General features: G+C 36.1%; 1 protein-coding gene across 2 annotated transcripts in view; it reads left to right on the forward strand.

The window, feature by feature from the left end:
• The first annotated feature begins 2,142 nt into the window (after nucleotides 1-2,142).
• Nucleotides 2,143-21,062, forward strand: part of LOC149803398 (uncharacterized) — a 19,371-nt gene continuing 451 nt past the window's right edge. Inside the window, exons 1-3 of one of the 2 annotated variants that reach the window (XM_089951402.1) lie at nucleotides 2,143-2,282; nucleotides 17,673-17,828; nucleotides 20,022-21,062. The exon at nucleotides 20,022-21,062 is cut by the window's right edge and continues 451 nt beyond it. In XM_089951402.1, the coding sequence (XP_089807528.1) occupies nucleotides 2,177-2,282; nucleotides 17,673-17,828; nucleotides 20,022-20,488 (729 nt within the window). In that variant the 5' untranslated portion in view covers nucleotides 2,143-2,176 and the 3' untranslated portion in view covers nucleotides 20,489-21,062. Of the gene's footprint in view, nucleotides 2,283-7,754; nucleotides 8,460-17,672; nucleotides 17,829-20,021 lie in introns of those variants that run through there. The other variant, XM_089951400.1, reaches the window with a different exon arrangement.

The raw sequence follows: 21,062 nt of genomic DNA on the forward strand, positions 1-21,062 counted from the left end.
GAGATCAATGCATTATTGAGTCCTTTAAATGGCATTATTAGATTCCACTGAACTAGTGAAGACATCGTTGCTAACAAAGGAATATTATTATATTTTTACCTCGCTTAATGATCTATGTATTGTCGATGTGAATTTTATCACCTTGTATTGATTTCTTTTAATTCACCTATAATGCTCTGCGTAGCCAATATTTTAAGCCTCCAAACCGCAAATGAATAATTGAACAACTGCGTGAAATGTATATTTTCCTTCGCCCTGTTTATACAGACTGGAAGCAGCTCAGTTTGTATAGCGTCAGACACAAAATCCGAGAGTCCCGGGATTGATACCTACCCAGGTAGATTACCGTGCTTCGTCTTTCGGTAAGGCACTTCCCATTTGGTCAGCATTACATTACCAATATATATTAAAAGCGCTGCTACAAACCAGCCAAACAATCAACCATCTATATGTATGCGACATTTTAACAAAGAAACCAACAGGGGTTTCAGAGTGCATGTGCACAAGATCAGTACTTTATCACGAATGAAGGTCACAGCCAGGAACACAAGAACGTAACTAAAATACCAGTCACTACATGCTTTGTTTTTAAAGTATCCATAGTTACCACATAAATTATTCCAGAGGAAAGACATTGTAAATGGCTCTCATAAACAGGTATGTATTGATCCATGTTAGGTACCGTATCATTCTAATCAAGACTACACCCTAATTGCGTAGAAAGAAAGAGCGACGATTGTTGTGTTTCTTTGTTTGTTTTTTTCTTTCTTACGGAGGGCATACTTCGTTTTATTAATATATACTAGTACATGGTTGTGCGAAAATATAAAAGAAGAGTTCTAACGGATGAAATGAGATGATTAAGACTATTTTTCATGTCTTACGATGCTTACCTGTATTATTTGGTTATTTCCGTGTGCAGTTATAGGCGGCATATACTAACATGTTGCACGTTGCATCCAAATAATAAGATCATTGTTGATAAGAAAAGACATGAAAATAAGTTGGAATATCTAAATGCTTTACCAGAAAGGCGTGCATATTTATATTTTGTAACTCGAGGAAATGGCCCTTTAACATGAAGTTGTCAAGTTCATGTTGCTCATCTGTAACACCAATGACCATTCAGAATCTTAACGTTCAGATAATCTGAATTTAAATTCCATGAATGTCTTTATTTTAAGTCGATACATATCTTTATTTAAAGTTGGTGTATATTTTTATTTAAAATTGAAGCATGTCTTTACTTAAAGTTAATGTATATGTTTTATACATATAAAACTTCTTATTTTTATTGAACTTAAGTTTTCAGGATTTTACATATTTCTCTACATTGCCACCTGACCAGGTATATCGGGCATTACCTTAAAATTGTTTTCCGTCCTGATCTTTACTTATGTTATTTCCTTTACACACACACACACACACACACACACACACACACACACTATTGTAAAAAATGAACCAGTCATTTAGAAACCCCAATGTTTTACGTTGCGTGTTTGTTTGTTTTATGTGAAAGTAAAGAAAAACGAAGAAATAAAACCAAACGTGAACAAAAGGGTCAACTTTTTCTTAAACTCATCACTTCTGTTATTCACTCGACATCATATTTTCCAGCCATTTGCGTGACAAAACACAATTTTTATAAAAGACGAGACTAGGGAATTTTCATGCGCAATGTGATCTGTATATACAATATTTTGCAAGTAATATTAGGAGGATGAAAAATTCATCAAAGATTTTATTGTCATCTTTTTGTTTAAGTTTAAAATTTGGGTTATAACTTTGGACCCATTCCACAAATAATAAACTGTTCTGGATTTAGTCATAATGAACTGATGAATTTATACACTAACTAAATATCAATTATTTGTTCTAGTTAAGCGACAGGTTATTCAATATAATTACCTCTTAGAAATTACCGTAATCTGGTTGCAGCAGTTAGAATTGATATTAACAAATATGTTATGCGCAACTGAAGTCATATGCACAAAATACATTTTTAGTAACCAAAGTTTCAATACAAACTTTGACTGATTCCGCTGTGTTTCTTCGGGAGTTTTCAAAACTAAATTTTTAATCAAAACAGAACCTACAGGAAATTGTGTAGACTTCTTTTACTCTTTTGTAGCAAAAAACCACCTCGACCAGCAAAGTACTGATACTTATTATCATGGGCCGTCGCCGGATTCGTAAATGGCCAGCTTGTACAGCAATGGTTACCATGGGACATAATACGCCAACAAATATGGGTCTATGCAGTTTGTTAGAAGTAATCAGTAGATCAAAGTCTATGTTGTTTGCAGCAAGATTCGACTTAAAACATATATGCGATTCATTACTGCCTACGTTACTGTCTTATTTTTGAGAAAAGCAACAGTAAAGACAAACACAATTCTCATTTCACTTGTTGTTAATGTCACTATTAAGAGAAGAATTCTTTATATAAAACTTTATGGTTCATAAATCGAAATAAAAATTGACGTACAAAATTATGTATAATCTTAAAATAAAGAGATATTCAGCCACTGAATACAACTGTCATTCTTTAAGAAGAAAATTTATCTATAATCCGAGAATTAAAACGAATATACTAATTACACAGATTTCAAGATGCAATTCGAACTATTGAATATTCATTTTCTTCGCCGCAAATACGTGTTTTCTTTAAAATTCGTGAACATCAAATGCACTATAACTTACAAACATGGTAGAGGCACCATTACATCTTGGAGTACCTAATAGTAAACGAAGACTCTTGTTATAATCAATAACTATTTTTTTTGTTGTTATTTCTCTATATTTTGCAGAAGTGCGCAATACACTGTGCAACAGTAAGATCTGAGTAATCTAATTTTAAAATTCTAAGAAAAATTTCTAAATATTTGTAAAAGCAATGTTTGTCAGAAAACAAAAATCTGTAATATTTAATAATGTTTTCGTAATTGAACAGACTGGATTTAAATTTATCACGAGATATTCATTATATTTGCCACCAACATTAGTTTATAGTGGCATGAGAAGACACTCATAGAAAACTGTGTCGCTTCTTTTTGAATAGTGGCAAAATTTCATTACACTGACATCATTAACCGCTTTAGTCTTTAAATTAAATACTTTCTACGAAAGGAAAACGTGTATATCGCGTTTGTAAAACACGAAACTCGTTCTACAGATTGACAAGGGAGAAGAATTTATATACAAAAAGAGCTTTATAAAGATGAAGAAAAAAATGACTCGCAAAACAAGTAATTTCAAGCACTTTGCATCGTTATATTCTTTCAAACTAGCTATCGTAGGGCCTAGCGCAAAAATCACGAACACAGCAGCCCCTAAGAAAAACTTCGGTTGGTAGCTAATTCTTCGGTTGGTAGCAATTCTAGAAAAGAAAAAGATAGGATAACGTCCATTTGGAAGACACATTACAAGCCTCTACAACAGTGCCCTATGGAAACATCGAGCTGGTTTAGACCAAATTGACCTTATGTAAACTTTTCATAATTTATGGAAAATACATCTGAATGCATTAGGCGGATTAATTAGTTCAAAATGTATACATTTTCTTGAAGCGCGGTTAAACATGCATTTAATTGACCAATCGTGTAAGCTGTATATGGGCTCAACCATATTTTTGCCGTATGTTTGAAGGTAGTTAAATGGTCCGTTTCGTAAAAATTCGATGTAGTTTCCGGCCTGTGTGCAACGACAGTGGTCATAAATCAATCAAGTCCGCCAAAAGTAGAGAAAATTAGTTGGAAGCAATAAAAACAAGTTTAAACTCCACTATTGTACGTGTTGCAATAATTTTTAGATAGTTGTCTTTAAAAAAATTGGAGTACTCAATATCCCAAGTTTCTTTTTTCTTTTGTTCATTAGTTTTGAGGCCACCACCAACACCACCCTAAAACATTATGTCAGCCATCTTTATTTGACGCTTAAGTTATCATTTTGTTGAATTTTATACTACGCATACTTTTTAATACCAATATAACTAACATTACATACGAGTTCTTGAGGCAGTTGGTATAAAATATGAGGAAACGAAACATTAGATGAGACAAGAGAACTTTCAAAGGGTGAAAACGTTTCAGGATGGAAATTACCGGTGGCAAGAAAGATATGTCTGTCAATAAAAGTGAGTCCCATACACGGCCTTCCTAGTTTAATGAACAAAATAAGGACTGGAAAGTAGACCAGAAAACTGATGTTTATCCATGGACCACTAGAACACTAGATCAGAGAGACTATGTTAATAGATTGTACCTTCAAAGGAAAATCGGTAGCAAAGGCTTGGCAAATGTGAAAGACTGTACTCGGGAAGAACGCGAGCGAAAAATGTGGGGTAATTGATGAAGAATTTCAATGATTATTCTAGGAAGACGGCATTCTCAAAGACAAGGAACTAAACAATGGTTAATCAGAGAAAAGGCGCAACGAAACGAAAAGAGAATATAAAAAATATCCATCAGGTACACATAACAAGAAACTAGAGGGGACGCAAGGAGAAGGCTCCACCTGTGTGCGTTTTAGAAGGAAACAGAAACTCGTGGTCAGCAAAGTTAATGCCAGTATACACAATCATCACATTTCACCATTGTGCATAGTATACAGGAGTAAGGACGAGGCAGTCAGTTACCAGACCGGATGCAGGATGTGACGGGTTCGATGCCTGCCGAGTCATACCAAAGACTTATAAAAAATGGTACTAGCATCTGCCTCGTTTGGTGCTCAGCATTAAGAGGTTAGTGTTAGGACTGGTCGGCTTGCTGTCAGGATAATATTACTGGGTGGGACATAATGTTACATGTCTGCGCCATTAGCCCACCTTTCTAGAAGTCGCTATAATCTGTCACACTGCAGACAATGTAGCCGTATGACTGATTTTAAAAAAAAGCTAAGTTAGAAATTCAAATCACACACACACACACACACACACACACACACACACACACACACAGAGTTAATGCAGCAAGCTCGGGAGTACAAAATTAGTAAGACAATTAAGCTATGGCAGTACACTAGCAACTATCTAAGAAGATGGATTCAGTGCATCACCAAATGTTACGATTACTCAGCCAGAAAAGGAGTCGAAAACAGTGAGGCACAAATGTGGGATTTCAACATCCAGACCAATATAATAACTCTGACACAGTGCAGGTAGACAAGGAGAGGGACATGTCCTGCATTATAGATATAGCAGTACAAGGTGACTACTATATTGTAAAAAAGAACCAGAAAAATGAAGTAGGCCAGGAAACGTGGAATGGCATGGGACACGTAGACAAAGATCGTTTTAATTATGATCGGAGCGATATGAGTTTTAACACAGGACACAGCCTACATGAATTACAACACAGGGCACAGACTACATAAGATACAACACAGGGCACAGCTTACATGAGTTACAATACAGGGCACAGCCTCCATGAGTTACAACACAGGACACAGCCTACATGAGTTACAACAAACACAAGATACAGCCTACACGAGTTACAAAACAGGACACAGCCTACGTGAGTTACAACGCAGGACACAGCCTACACGAGATACAACACAGGACACAGCCGACATGAAATACAACACAGGGCACAGCATACATGAGTTACAACACAGGACACAGCCTACATGAGTTACAATGCAGGACACTGCCTACACAAACCAGGACTAGCGCTAAAGCCTGACCAACTACAAAAATGCGACACTCGTAGAAACAACATGGATATTAAGGAATGTCATTGAGACCCACGGACACAGAAAGATTCAAAATTTCATGCAGTAAGAAAGCAGTCACAATACCATCAGGAAGACGTGAAAAATAGAAACAATAACAAACAAACAAACGAGTAAATAAATAAATAAATAAATGCTTCTTTCATCCCATGGGACGTTAGTTGCTAGTATTTGCATAGTTTTACTTTTCTACTTGAAAATTAAACATTATTCACGGTTTGTAGGATCTCAGTAGTCAAGGATTTACTATACTTTCTTATGGTTCTTATTCTGTGCGGGGGTAATGGGGGTGGGATGGGGTTATATTATTATTATTATTATTAAGATTATTATTATTAAGATTATTATTATTGTTATTATTCTAGAGTGTGAAACAGATAATTCATTCTGCCTAGAGCTTATGATCTCAAGGTAATTATTTGTATTCGTGTATCCAATTCTTTGCTAAATAAATCAAACGTACATTTCCTTTCCACCTCGTCACTTTTCAACCTCTCGTGTAATGCTGAATACACAATGTTCATGTCTAATGTAGATAAGAAATTTCTTCCACTAAATTGGCGAATAAGTAGTCGAATTGTAGATCGTCTGCCTATTTTAGAATTCTGTGTTCTCGATACATTCCCTATACTCCAATCCTAAGATTGTAGAGTTTAATAACTAAAGATTCGATTAGGTGTTTACATTATGAAACCGGCAACTCCGCTCCATTATAAAGATTGTAGAGTTTAATAACTAAAGATTCGATTAGGTGTTTACATTATGAAACCGGCAACTCCGCTCCATTATAAAGAATGTAGAGTTTAATAACTAAAGATTCGATTAGGTGTTTACATTATGAAACCAGCAATTCCGCTCCATTATAAAGGTTGTAGAGTTTAATAACTAAGGATTCCATTAGGTGTTTACATTATGAAACCGGCAACTCCGCTCCATCACTTGTTAAGTTCCACTACAGTATATGTTTCGGTAAACTGATAATATGTTAGTTCCAACCCTAACTGTAAAATGTATATTTTAGCACTGAAACAGACCAGTGAGGATTGGGAAGACATTGTCAAGTATGAGTCTCAATATATAGAAATCATTATATGGTGGCAGACGTTACAACAATATCAATTTTATACGTGTGCTTCTGAAAAAAAAAAACCCACAAAAATAAGAAACTGAAACGTGCTACATTTCAAAGATTAGCTGGAGAGGCTGCAGTGGAACTGCTCAACCAATTTTCATTTCAAGAGGAGTAAAAAGACAAATTGAGCATCTGATACAGAATCTTAATAAGTATTGTTCCGCAAGGAAACACGAGACCTATGAGATGTATGTCTTCAACAGCAAATTACAAAATTTCTGGAAAGATTTGATCAATTCCTGTCGGATTTAGCAATCCTAACAAATATTGCAAGTTAAAAGCATCAGAAATGGCATCATACAGGACAGAATCATTGAAGGGATAAATGATCATACAGTGGCAAGACGGCCATGGGAAAAGGATTTATCACTTGAAAGATGAAGTGAAGCATAGCTTAGGCCGCATCAGTTAGAATGAAAACAATTACTACGAAGGGACAACCAGATGTTGATGCATTGTAAAAGAAAGAAAGCCAGCAAAGAGTTAAACTTCAGAAGTGCTTTACAGAAAAAAAAAGCAAGGAAAGGAAGTGATGAATTACTGTACAAATGGTGGATTGTTTAATAGAAGCTAGTTATACCGAAATCATCACAGCTGCCATCAAGGACAGTTGATCTGTAGTAAACAGTGTGTGTGTGTGTGTGTGTGTGTGTGTCATAACCAACACAGCTAAATATTTTTGTCTCTTTTGTACCCCTCATCAACCAAAAAATAATTTTCTGTTGGAAGGTTTAATCATTGTTAATCTTTGATTGATTTCTATACATACCAACCAACCTATCTACCTACCTGCCTGCATGTATAAACGGATGAACTGAAGCAGAATTCTACGGTATTCTGAAATCAATATCGCTCTGTTAGCCTTATACGATAAGGGAACACTGTTCAGTGTCTGTGGCCTGCTCAGTTAACCGTTGAAAACAGCACTGTAAGAAGAAACTCACTACCGGGATTGCCTTGACTGGAAAGCTCATCCTTAATGTACGACAAACACACGCATTTGTCTCGATTCTAACAACGGTCTCCAAATCACGTGAGCAAAATTTGTACTCTAGGAGATTCATATTTCTCATTTTTATTTTGATGAACCTCTATGTGAGAAAATACCGGAGCGGGACCTTATTTAGAAAGGACAGGCAGTAAACACTGAGTAATGATTTTCATGTTGCAACCACAGCCGAGGATGAAATCGAACGATTAGCATAAACAAATGGTGAAATTGCTTAAAAAATAATTTACTATAGTGAATATTTACAAGACTATGGACTGGATGAAGTATTTCTGAATGAAAAAACCAAAAGGAAATTCGCGTAAATTCTCGTGAAGATGGGTAGTGGAAGGAAGCTAATTCCGGTAACGCTATTTTTAATAACGTTGTCCTTTTTACTACAGTTGATCAGTTTTGTAAGTCCTGGGTGGATGGTAATTACTTTATATATAAAATCGGAGAGCTCCGTCGAAAGTAAAGTTGACATCATGGTAGCTTTGTGGTACACGCGCACCTGTGTTACAGACGATATCAACGAATCCTGCATCACCTGGTCTTACCAGGATATGGCACAAACTACGGCCGGAGGACTTCCATGGGTCGAGGGTGAGTTATCACTAACATAATCAATCATATGCATTTGTGTGCGAATAAGGAAATTACACAAAAGAATCAGGCATTGTCAAGTTTCCGTCAGCAAGTCCTGACACTGAGGATGGAATTTCCCAATCCGTCACCGAACATTAGATTAATTATTATTTCTCTTAATTTTGTATAAAAATTGAAATATGCTGCATGACAATGCATAATTTTAGTGATCGGGCTGGAGCAGCTTGTACCCCAGTTTCCGGTTTGCTTGGATTTTATCCTTTGCCGTGTATTACAAAGCATAACAATCGAGTCACTCACCTCTTAGAATGCCCAAAATAGCTGTTTCTGATTGGCTAAATGATACTGTCATATAAGTAAATTATGAATGGGTTATTTTATATGAATATATGTTTCCTATTAAATTTATGACCTTAAACCATATCTAAATTTTGCTAGTCTTGGAGGGCAAAACATTGAATTTATTCTCTGAGTGTATTCAATTTTGTATGACATAATTCCAAGTTTAATGTTCCATCCAGTATATTCCGTCTATGGGTCGCTGATTTTATTGAGTAAAGTCTAAAAGGAACAGTGAAATAAATATAAAGAACTCTCAAAGTGAAATCACGCGTATTTAATATAAATGATATGACATAGGTTTACACAGCATATTTATGACATCATATGAATAATCAGAATATTTTATCTATTCCTGATTTCTATTTGCGTTTAATAAAATTTATTAAAAATTTTATTATTTTACATTTTTTATGCAGCTTTTGCGCTGAATTTATGGGATTTTTTTCTGGTACAACCCGTCAAAATCATCCATAATCGTCGAATCTAGGGAGATGTCGGTTCAGTAAATAAGTAACTTTAACACAAAGTTATTTTAATCCGTATGTAACTGCGTGAATATTCTCTTCCAGCATTTCGATGCTAGTGAAGTTTTATATAAATTATAACAAAAACAAAAGCGTATAGATTAGCCCTGATGAACGCGATGTAACTTTATTACTCTATGGCACAGCAATAAAACTACAATACACTAATTGCTCATCCCAGTTATCACTGCATTTATCTACCTTAAAATGGTTTAGTGTTATTAATAAAGAATATAGTGTTTTTGCCATGATTTTATATCGGACTATTAAATATAGCACAATTTTGATATAGATTTGGGTAGATTACTTTGAGTAAACATTGATAGACCTTAAAGTGTCGGTACATTCTTTCTTTTATAAAATTATTTAATTCAGTACATCGATTATGAGAAGATGATTCAAGAATGGCTGATATTGATTGAAAAGGAGGTAACCATAGAAACTTACGACGACATTCATGAGAAAAGTTTCTCAAGGCGATGGAGATGATCTTTAAATTCATATGTCATCTCATCAATTTAATCATTTTAATGTTTCGAATAAAATATTTAGACGCATTGAATTTTATGATGAAAACTCAGTTTCTATCAATCATTTTTGCATTCGAGTAAAGGCCTTAAATCTTTCCGAGATTATTAAATATGCAAGAATTTGTCCGTGCTGAAATTAAATGTATTTATTATATATTTGAAAAAGGATGGTGCAGCAGGAAATGTCTGCAAAAACCTTTGCCCATGCGCACAATGTACGTCATATTTCATATAAAAAAACAATGGTGACAATAAACACGAATGAATTAACTTATTGCCTACAATTATATATCGGTTAATTACGACTTATTAATTAAGGCAACAAATAATAAATAAGACGATAAAGGGGTAAGAAGGACAGAAGAAGGGAACTGTGTAAACCATTTACATCGTCAGGGTATTTCGGTATATTAAACTATTATAATAATGAAAAATTTAACTTCGTAAGGCAGGAGAAAATCATTAATGCAGTTTTATTCTTTGTGTGTGACAGATTCAGATTAGTGGATACCGTTTTCTTTAGACCAAAACTGCGACAAGGTACAGCCTAGGTTCCCATGCGAACATTTTAACCCACATCTGAAAATTACATGCAGTTATGGTAAGACTCTTCGGAGATATTTTTTTTTATCTATAAGTAAATACGGCCTTAGTCTTGACGGTTTTATAAATTCAAGGCAACGACTCGACCATCACATTTAAGCTACTTTGGTGAGGAAATTACCATATTGCCGTTTTTACCGTATTGCCGTATTTATCTCAGAATTTATTAGAGACAAAGGCAATTACTGTATTGCCGTATTTAGTTCAGACACGATCTATAATGTTGATAAAATTTCGTATTTTGATATAGTAATAAAATAGTTATTCCCAAAGCATTGTGTGGTAGAGGTATTTTTGTTTCGTAAAATGTCCCCGAGCTTTTAGCACTCTTGTTTTGCTGATGATGTACCTAACTGCGTCGAGACAGCGATAACAGCGATGTAACAGCATGTACACACAATATAACACGTTTGTAATGCCACAAGAATCGTAGTTAACTTGGATATAAAAGTTGTGTTTTTCAATTGAGGATCTTTAAGGAATTATGAAAATGTTTGTAAATGAAGCACAAATTGGTACATTTTCGTTTTACAAATATATGGTTCTTGTGTTCACGTCCAAATTATCCTGGACGAACGCTAAGGAAATATTGGTAGCTCAGAGTATTAAATCTATTATGGCTATCTTTCATTACCAACGGAAATTTTGATACTGAAGTTGTGTAGATGCCTTAATAAAACATTTGATACTATGGTAAAATCTATATTATACAATTGTTATGAACATTGGGGACACAAATATTCAGAATGTATTGGACGTATTCAAAGCCTTTTCTGCAAGCAAACATGGATATGCGCATTATTTGGTGGTGGTGGTTATCGATGTCTAGATGTCAATCGACCGTGGCGTTTCAGCCCGAATCGAGGAAATAATAAAAATAGGAAATTAATGGATTGAATAAATGGAGATCTGAGCAGACCCAACACTGAATGTGTTGATGTGTCTCTAGTCTCTAATGTGCAGTGGCCTGGCGTGTGGCGATGTGCAAAGAGTCTTTTGATGTATTGCAAAAATGTAATCCAAAATATTCTTGACTAAATTCACTATAATTCCAAATTAATGTTTCAGTCCAAGAATATTATTGAGCACTTTATAATTCCATAGAATAAAAATTGTATAAATAAATCTACCCAAATGAAAAACTGAACACAACAATAAGACTGATTTTGCGTCAAGATGTTAAGGCAAGAATGGGTAATTTCTCAAGTAATCTACCTTAAAGCTAAGATACACTAAAAGAGCCCGGATGTAGGCCAGCCTCCTCTCTAAAATATTCCAAGTTGTAAATAAGTTTATGAATTTCCAATTCAAAACCTATGTCATTCACTCAGATTCAAATAAATATGTTTACCCGCAAACATAATGGTTTGAATGATTAATATATACTCTTAGAGAAATATTAGCTATGTAGTATGCTATTTATAAAATAAACGTAATGGTCAGGAATAACCTGAACTTGATTTTGGATTTCTTTAACACATCAACTTTGATACCAGGTGGTGTAATCAACTACCATTAATGCATATCATTATTGCTCTCCGACGCCGGCTTTATCAGACTTATCAGATCCATCGCCACCCTCAAGAAAAGCTCATCAGTCAGTGGGGTGGTTCAAAGTGGCACTGGGTGATAGAAGGTCTTAGGTGCCACTATAATGTCACACGACAAACAAATCCTCCGCACATCCACATATAACCCTGGGTAACAAAACTCCCTCACTAGCCTATCTTTGGTCTTCGCCACACACATATGGGTTCCAAGCAGACCCTCATGTTGCAGCGGAAGCACTTCTGCCCACTTAGCTCTAAGCTCAAGAGCTTGTTTGAGCATACATTTTTCTTTCAAAGCGTACCGGTGCAAAATACCTCATTTCGACGCGAACCTCACCTCGCTGTCTGGCAATTTTCGAACGGAACTAGCTTTTGCATACCCGAGTACCTTGTTGAGAGACAAATCGTCCTTTAGAAGTTTCCTCAATTCGACAGGCAGAAAATTGTCTATGGGCGAAGCCGTTGGTCTCTGCGGAGTATACCACGACTTTCGCTTCATTGCCCTCGTTTCAATCGAGTTGTATGCGTCATACGACTAGACTGTTGCAACACATACATACACCCTAACAAGATGTCGTGAGACAACCCAGACAAACACACTGCTTGAATTCTCCCTAACATATACGGCGGGTCCAGATCAATATTAATGAGCTAATGTTTTGTCAAGTTAGTAAAATGGAGTTCATCCGTCTCGCCTGTATACTATAAAGGCTTGACATACTTACTGTCTACCAAGGCAGATTATCTGCAGCAGGTATCATAAAGCACGGTTGCCCTCTCCACACTAACTGTAGCTACCGCTGTGTTGGTCAACACCCCTATTTGGTGTTTCCAAACAGTGTCTGGAGTTAATTGTTTTCAGACGGCACTTTCTACATTCCTTAACAGCATGGCCTGGCCTTTGCAGCCGTAACACAGCAGCTCTCCTGTCTTTCCATGTTATGCGTATCTGCCCTTTGATCTTCCCCGTCCCACGGAAATGATCTTGGTTGGGATTGCCGGCCCCTGGCCTTCCCCGTTCTGACCATTGAATCTTTAGAGTGACTCGTCATTGGCCTTCCCTATGTTCACTGATGCTGGATCGGTCCATGCCAGCCCAGATCACTCTAGTAACGCTCGGCCATCACGCTTTTATATTCTAAGGTTGAGAACTCTCGCTCCGTTCAAAACAAGACCAATTTTTTACGGTACGTACTAAGAACGTACTCTTTCAGAATTCCCTCCTACATGATTTCATACGTTAGCGCCGTACCCGTTCTTTTTATCCATTTATCAAAGAGTACTCGCACGCTCACATGAAGTTGCGCGTGGGTTTCGGTGGTTATTTTCGACGACGCTCTGAAGAATTTTAGGAAACCTGCAATTTACAGTGGTGTAGTAGCACTTTCTTGAGAGCGTCGTTGTCGTCTGCGTCGTTCGGTTCCATTTTATGACAGACGTCCGTCACGGCTTCCTGTAAGAATACTGAAATGTTAATAGCTCACTGGTCTTTGGGTCAACTTTTCGAACTACGTCGAAAAGTTGTCAGTGATTTCGTCCTCTTCGCTGAACATGGGAATGTTGATCTGGATAGGTCGTACGTGTTCCGATCGCCTACTTGTAGGTCCTTAATGATCGCTAAGTTCTTCGCCCTACTTGTTGGTCTAGTCTTCTCCATTGCTAACGCATAATTGTGTTCCCTAGTTCTTTCCTCTGCTTGATATCTAGCTAACTCGACCTATCTCTCCTTCTCTGTTGCTTGTCTTTCTTTCTCTCGTTCCGCTACTTGTCTTTCACTTTCTTTCAGTCGCTCTGCCGCTTGTCTTTTTTTATCGCGCTCCGCTGCTTGTTGTTCCTTGTGTTCTCCTACACGTATCTCCGCAAAATGGGTCCCGTCGTAATTTAACTAGTCCTTCACAATAAACTTAATTGTATTAACTGTCTGTCGCCATCTTAGTCTACATGAACGGTGTCAAAAGAGGTAAGATCTCTCATCCTAAGTTTCTCTAATTACCGTCCTAATCGAAAACAGCGTCCACACGTATATTCCTACTTCTGGTACGTCCTACCTATTTATTTACTTACACCAGACGTTTCCCTTTACACAACAAATCAGCAGAACGGTCACTACACAGTTAAACTTCTCAAGTAAATTTCAGCGCAACGCTTACATCAAACAATGCGCAATTACTACCTTGGTATTTACCAAATTATCTCCTCTCTCAAGAGTATGCAAAGGTACTCCCCTGGCCCAGTTTTCACAAATTCAGTATACAAAACCCTTTCCACAAACGTGGGGAATAATAGTTCAGGCATGTGTCTTGATCCCTTACAATGCTATTATCACAACATTAAACGAAAATAAACAACACAAACGTTGATGCACTTAGCATATAAAGTGCGCAGACAATGGTTCAACTCACTCGAACAGATATGCATTAACCAGCAGTACAGAAATTGTCAATGTTTGGATAATTTGCGTCCTGTTTTTCATTGATCAGATTCTTCTACTTGAATCAGTTGTCCAATTTGTTGTGGGATGGTCGTGGTGGTTATGGATGTTCAGAGGGTGATCGACCTCGGTTTGATAGCAAAGATCAAGTGAAAAATAAAAAAAGGAAATTAATGGATGGAATAAATGGAGAGATGAGCAGAGATAGAGAATAGAACAATACAATCATCCGTATACAAAATATAACATTTTAATTAGATAAACAAATTAGACAAGACACTTCTACTAGAAAATAATTAACAAAAGTCATAAACAATACAATTAGCAGTTCCGTTAACACAAATATGACAAATTTCATCATAAAATCGATTTGGTGTTTCGAACTTAATTGACCAGCATGCCTGCATAACCTAATCTTGTTGCTGGCCACCCTCCCGAATCACCGTAGCTTGTCTGTTGGAGTTGACTTGAACATCAACATTTGAGTCCATTTGGTCTTCACTGTTAGTTCGAGCGTGCATTCTTTACTCCTCCAGAGATCCTTTCTTTTCAATGTGGAATCTTTATATCCAATGTTTTGACGATCTGACGTGGAAGTTACTTCTCTTTCAAATATGATTTTTTCAAACTAGATTCCTGTTCTACATTAACTTCATGGAATGACTAACATTCCAGCTCTCGTTGATTTCAGAGTCTGGCCTTATTGTATTACAAATAAACAAACATTAACAGCTAACATAGTTTCAGGACATAACGACTTGATTACATAGTATAGGGACTTTAATGTATTCCTCTAATCAATCCAGCCACCGTTACTGATTGATCGAAAACCTAGTCTGCTCTCGCTTATTGACAAATAGGTTCATGTAGTGTGAACTATGAATCACTATCTTGACTAATGTCGGAAACATGTACATATACGCCGCCAACAAATAGAATAAAACCAAGACACAGTACCTAATCCATATGTTTTCGAGAGTCGATTGCTTGCCACTTTTGCAGAGCCGTCTCTTTACGCTTTTGTACTCTGTTCCTCTACCTACCTGTCTCGTGGACAATTTTATGAGAGAATACTTCCTACTTCGTCGGAGTCAAGATCTCTAAAGTAGATTTACTAATGTTACGGTGTAAGACATGCATAAAGCACGAAACTTCGCATGGAAACAAACCCATTTTCGTTACTGATCCAGTCGGAATTTAGGTTTATTTACGTGGCATGATTAATACATGTCCATCCAAGGTTTGGAAAATTTCATATCGTTGCATTTCTCCTTAATAAATCGATCTCTGCAAAGTTTCAACTTATGGCAAATATTTCAGCCCTGTGCATTCTTGATAACAATCAAAACTTACCCGTTAACCTGACACACTGTTAATGAACGGACCTCAGTCAATCGAGCCTATAACAGACATATTAGTGCACCGTATCCTACACTGGTCATGGGTTTCATTCCGTGTTAATTGCATACATTAACTTAATATTGATATGTGTGACAATGACACTTGAACATTACAGACAGTAGCAAAATTCATACCGCTGCAAAGCAGATACCCTACAGAATGCTACAAAATGCTTAAATCGTAGATGATCACGGACGTGTTATATGGGCATTACGTATGAGACCTTTATTATTTAGCTATGGCTTCCGCCTTGTATGGATCTCACATGATGATTGAAATGTTAGTGCATGTGTAAAGACTTCTCTCAAAGAGTGAAGGATTGTACTAGTCAAACCTGGCATGATAAAAACATGCAGTCGTCACAGAATTATAAAACATTATTAAATTTTGAGATTTATGTTTCCATAGGTTTACCTATTTATGCCCTCAAAGTTCTTTCGAGATTCACCTGTTACAGTCATCAACGTTTTATAGAGATTGGTAGGCATGATGATTTTACATAGACAAAACTGCATCTGCCTTTTTGTACCGACGGGGCAGAAAGAACGCGTATGATACGGCGTAGGAATATGTCAGGCCGAGACTATGTTCATACTCAATATCAAATGACTGGGCACAAAGCAATTTGGTGGTCTTTTTATTTATTACGTATCCCCTTTTTAAACATATCACTTTAAATTTTTGAATAAACACTTTAACAAATTGAATTGGGAATTTTCCGTTTGATGAAAGATTTTGAGCAGCCTCAGAAATATCTACATATAACACGGGCTGAGTCTATTAATACAGATCGTGCAGTTGCGTCGTAAGCCTGTCTTCATTGCAGATATGGTGAATTGCTCTTTATCTTTGAACTTTTACAAATGTTGTTTGGGGCATATGAATGGATTTAAAAGTCAGTCAGAGGCAAGTTGATTTTGTTCACTTCTCAAAAGAAAAGTGACCAACCCACGTTCTCTTTCCAAGCCAATTCCAGGGAAAATTTCACCGGCTGACAATAATAAAATATATTCAATTTTATACAGAAACCTCATTAATTTAAAGTACTTTAAAACTCTCTGTTTTTAATACAAGAAATTATATCTTCAGCGAATTTAAAGGTGATATTTTAAGCTAAGTAAACGACGATTCTATATCTTTTTCGCTTGGATTTTGTTGCACAAATAATCGCAAGAATTTAAAATGCAAACATCTATATACTTCTCTACTTATGCCCCATTGATGTAAAAGTCTATACACTGTAACAAGAAGTAATTCTTTTAAATTTGCGTCACAGTAAAGAGACGTTGCTTCTGTGTGATACGTCTGCCTTTATGTTGCAACGTTTGTCAGTTTAATCTTCAGCTTTACTAAATAAATTTGATTCCTTACCATTATAATAGACGCACTGAAAGTTCCTCCACTCAAACTTACTCATTAAAACTATAACAAAAACAATTCCGCAGGCCATATTTTTGAAACTTTGAAGCTGAACTCGATTTGAGGTAAGTTTGGTATTTTAGATTATTTACATTGTGTAATGTCTCTTCTCTGTGTCATCACAGATACAGCTTGTAACGAAATCGACTGGTACACATTTCACAAATATTTGTTCTTTGGTTTCTTGCACCTTTTTGTTTAAGTTATTTTCGCACAGAATTCAGTACACATATATTTCTTTGTTCTTCTCAAAAGCACATGATATTACCTGAGAATATTTGGAAATGAATTATCCTTACTTACGTACTTACTTATTTACTTACTTATCCTTCCCACTTTTATCTATCATCTACCTTTACTGCTCATTTTACAAGACAATACTTGACGCACTCCATTTTGCTGTCTTCCAGGTGACTCTAGCTATGGTTGGGTTGAGAATGAGGTCGAAACGACCCTGGCACTCATGACATGCATTGTAAGCATCGTGTTGGTGGTAATCGGCTACAAAAACAAAACGTCCACGAAATCATATTTAGCTATGTCCTCGGGATTCATGCTATTCTCAGGTAAATATATATATATATATATATATATATATATATATATATATATATATATATATATATATATATACACACACACACACACACACACATGGGGATTGGGTACAATGCATAATTTATTATCACTGCGTTTGACTCTAAATAATAATAGCCAGTGAACTCTTCATGTATATTTGTATATCCTTAATGAAAGGAACGATTTTAATTAAATAATTACGTGCCGGAAAAGATAAACTGATATCAGAATCTTGTAGAGTTAGCTGATAGCAGATGTTTGTTTGAACACACACACACACACACACACACACACACACACGAATCCGGTTTAAAACTATTTTACTAAGATTGCATTGTACGACTGAACGTTTTGGTCTAGAAAACCGTTTTGTGTTCGTAAATCTTATTTAACTAATTACAATATAAAACTGTTTAAATTACTAACAAAGATTCAAGAGAGGTTTAATGAGAAATCATCACCAACAACACGCTCCTTTTAAATTGTGGTAGACTTGACCAAACCTATTTGTCTGTGATGTGGCCACACATATTGGACAAAAACGAACTACTATAATGCAATCTTTCTTTTGCATATGTTCTCTTTAAATATCAAAATGCATGAAATAAAATAATCAAAAGAATTTATTTTAAAAGACTCAAGGTGACTGTGACATGTTGAAAGTTGGGAGAATGACTTCGCTTAGACTGCCCAGACACTCTTTCTGCGGAGTTACCATGAACGTAAAACGGTATAATTTGTCACGTACATGCCCATACAAACAGTAACAATTTGTAACCTCATTTTTACTTTTGGCCAAACTATCATTTTTTTTGGCGTAGAGCTGAGCACATCACCTCCATAATTAAGTAATCTTATTAATAAAAGTGTCGCTTTTTGAAAGATTCTTTGGAGATATTGTGGATATACTTCAGGCAAGTACTGTTTTAAAGTCATGAAAACTGATAACAATATAAAATCGAACCAAATGACCTCTTGATGTTTTATTTAAGTAAACATCAAAGTTAAGATCTCGCATTTTTCTTGAAGTTTTGAAAAGTCAGAGTTAAGTTATGCAAAACATACCAGAGAATTTTTTCTGATCTGATTTGTAAAACATTTAATACACCCGTTTTCTGTGGAGGCAATTGGGCATATGATGCAGTTTGCCCCTTTTTCTCCTAGGCGTGATACATAAGAGTGTTTACTGTAATTTTACAACGGCTCTGCTCCGACCTATTTATGAGGTAATTGATGGTGCTTTTGCACGACAGGGCCCATCGTCAACACGGATAAGATGAACTCGATAATGGCAGGTGAAACTCGTTGTTTGAACGCAACTGACATCACGCACTAACATCTGGCAAATTACATGAAGTCGACATGATTGTGTAAGAATGAAAAAGAAATTATTTGGTCATATTTAAATAGTTATTAGGTATTTTCTTAGTTATTGTTGTATCTTTCGAAGTAGTTTTCTTAATGACTGCATCTCAGAAAGAAACCTTAACAAACTCAATAAGTTTACAGCAGTGTAAGGTCAATCAGACGTTACCTTTGTGATAAAATGTGATATGCGTTCAATACCGCTTGACCATTTCCGTCAGATAGTGAAATAACATCAGAAGTAATTGAAGGATTCACATAAATTTCATGTATTTGGTGATTGACCTCTGGCGCAGTGCACCACATATATCACGAGAGAAAAGGTCGATGATATTTCGATTGTGATTTTGCCTCCTTCCGCCACCATATTGTTCCATGACACCGAAAGTTGTTTCAAATATTGTTGTCACTGGCGACGAATTAAATCGGCAGTTATTTTCTCGACTTGACGGAAAAGGCCGAGAGGGGTCCGATTGGTGGTTCAGGAATAATTCGGTTAAGTGTCTCAACGGAACGCTTTGCTTCTCTGATATCACGAGTTTACTATTTTTATGAGCAGAACATGCTTTAGCGTATTTTACGTGACATAACATATCTCACCACAGATTTGTCACCAACTTAGAAAATTATACTCAGAAATTTTTGTTGATTTTCTTTTTTAAATGTACAATTTTTCTTATCATCTTCATCATGTTCATTGCTTATCTTAATCTTCATAGAGTTTATTGCTTATCTTCATCTTCATTGAGTTTTGTGCTTATCTTCATCGAGTTTATTGCTTATCTTCATCTTCATCGTTTGATTTACGGTTACAGGTATCATACTGTGGATACCTGTGGGGAAAGTAGCAACCTATGTAAAGGGAGTCTATGACATGAACCGAGGAACACCAGTTATCCAAATGTCGATGGGCACGTCATGGGCGTTGATCTTGGCAGCTATTGCAGCTTTCATCAGCAATATATGTGCCCTCTTTCTTCTCATCATTGCCTGCAAGCAGAACCAAGAAACCTCTGGAATAATTTATCCTAACGCTGAAGACGAAAATGGCATCGTTTCAAGTATCCCCATGCAACCGATTCAAGTGCCCAATGACGAAAATCACGTTTACCCGACTGCCCCGCCTCCATATATCCAGGCACCTATAATTGTGCATACGTATGGCTACAACATGTACCACAGTCTGGCTCACCCCAGCGGGCATTTTGGACCAGTCTATCCCCAGTATACGCACAACTATCAAATTTCCCCACCCCCACAATACACAGAAAAGCCTAACTGACAGTATTCAGAATCCATAAAATCGATGTGCGGTTTAGAACTCATTCTGGTTGGCGAAACCAGTCTGTTTACCTGTAGCATGCCAACATTACTGTGTTTAAATTCTCAGCTTTTCTTACTTTAAAAAAATTAAACTCAGAAAATTTGAAAACTAAATGCTAAAATGCTTACTATGACACGAATTTCTCCTTCAGCAAATATGAGCACTATTTAAAGATAACATTTATTGCTTCAGTTGAAGCTATTTTGCAGAGTAAATTACCTTATCTGAGGAACAATTATTGATTTCTGAGTGATTAATATCACAGATGGCGCTCATAGTCATTGACTCTTTCTAACTGCGTCTGAAGCTTCGTGATTTCAAAATTACAGAATGTTTGTCCACTTTTGTTTGTATGGGGATCAGACACACTAATTGTCTGAATCCGGTGAATATACATAAATTAATAATTACATATATAGTTTATTTATAGTTTTGAGGATATTTCATTTATAAGTTTTAGACATGGAAGAAATCATGTTAACTTTAAATAGATATGAACTATCTTCATTCCACCTCAGCATTCACTTTATGT

Source organism: Sinohyriopsis cumingii, chromosome 3, assembly GCF_028554795.1.
Source record: "Sinohyriopsis cumingii isolate HCF-2022 chromosome 3, ASM2855479v2, whole genome shotgun sequence".
Classification (NCBI taxonomy): domain Eukaryota; kingdom Metazoa; phylum Mollusca; class Bivalvia; order Unionida; family Unionidae; genus Sinohyriopsis; species Sinohyriopsis cumingii.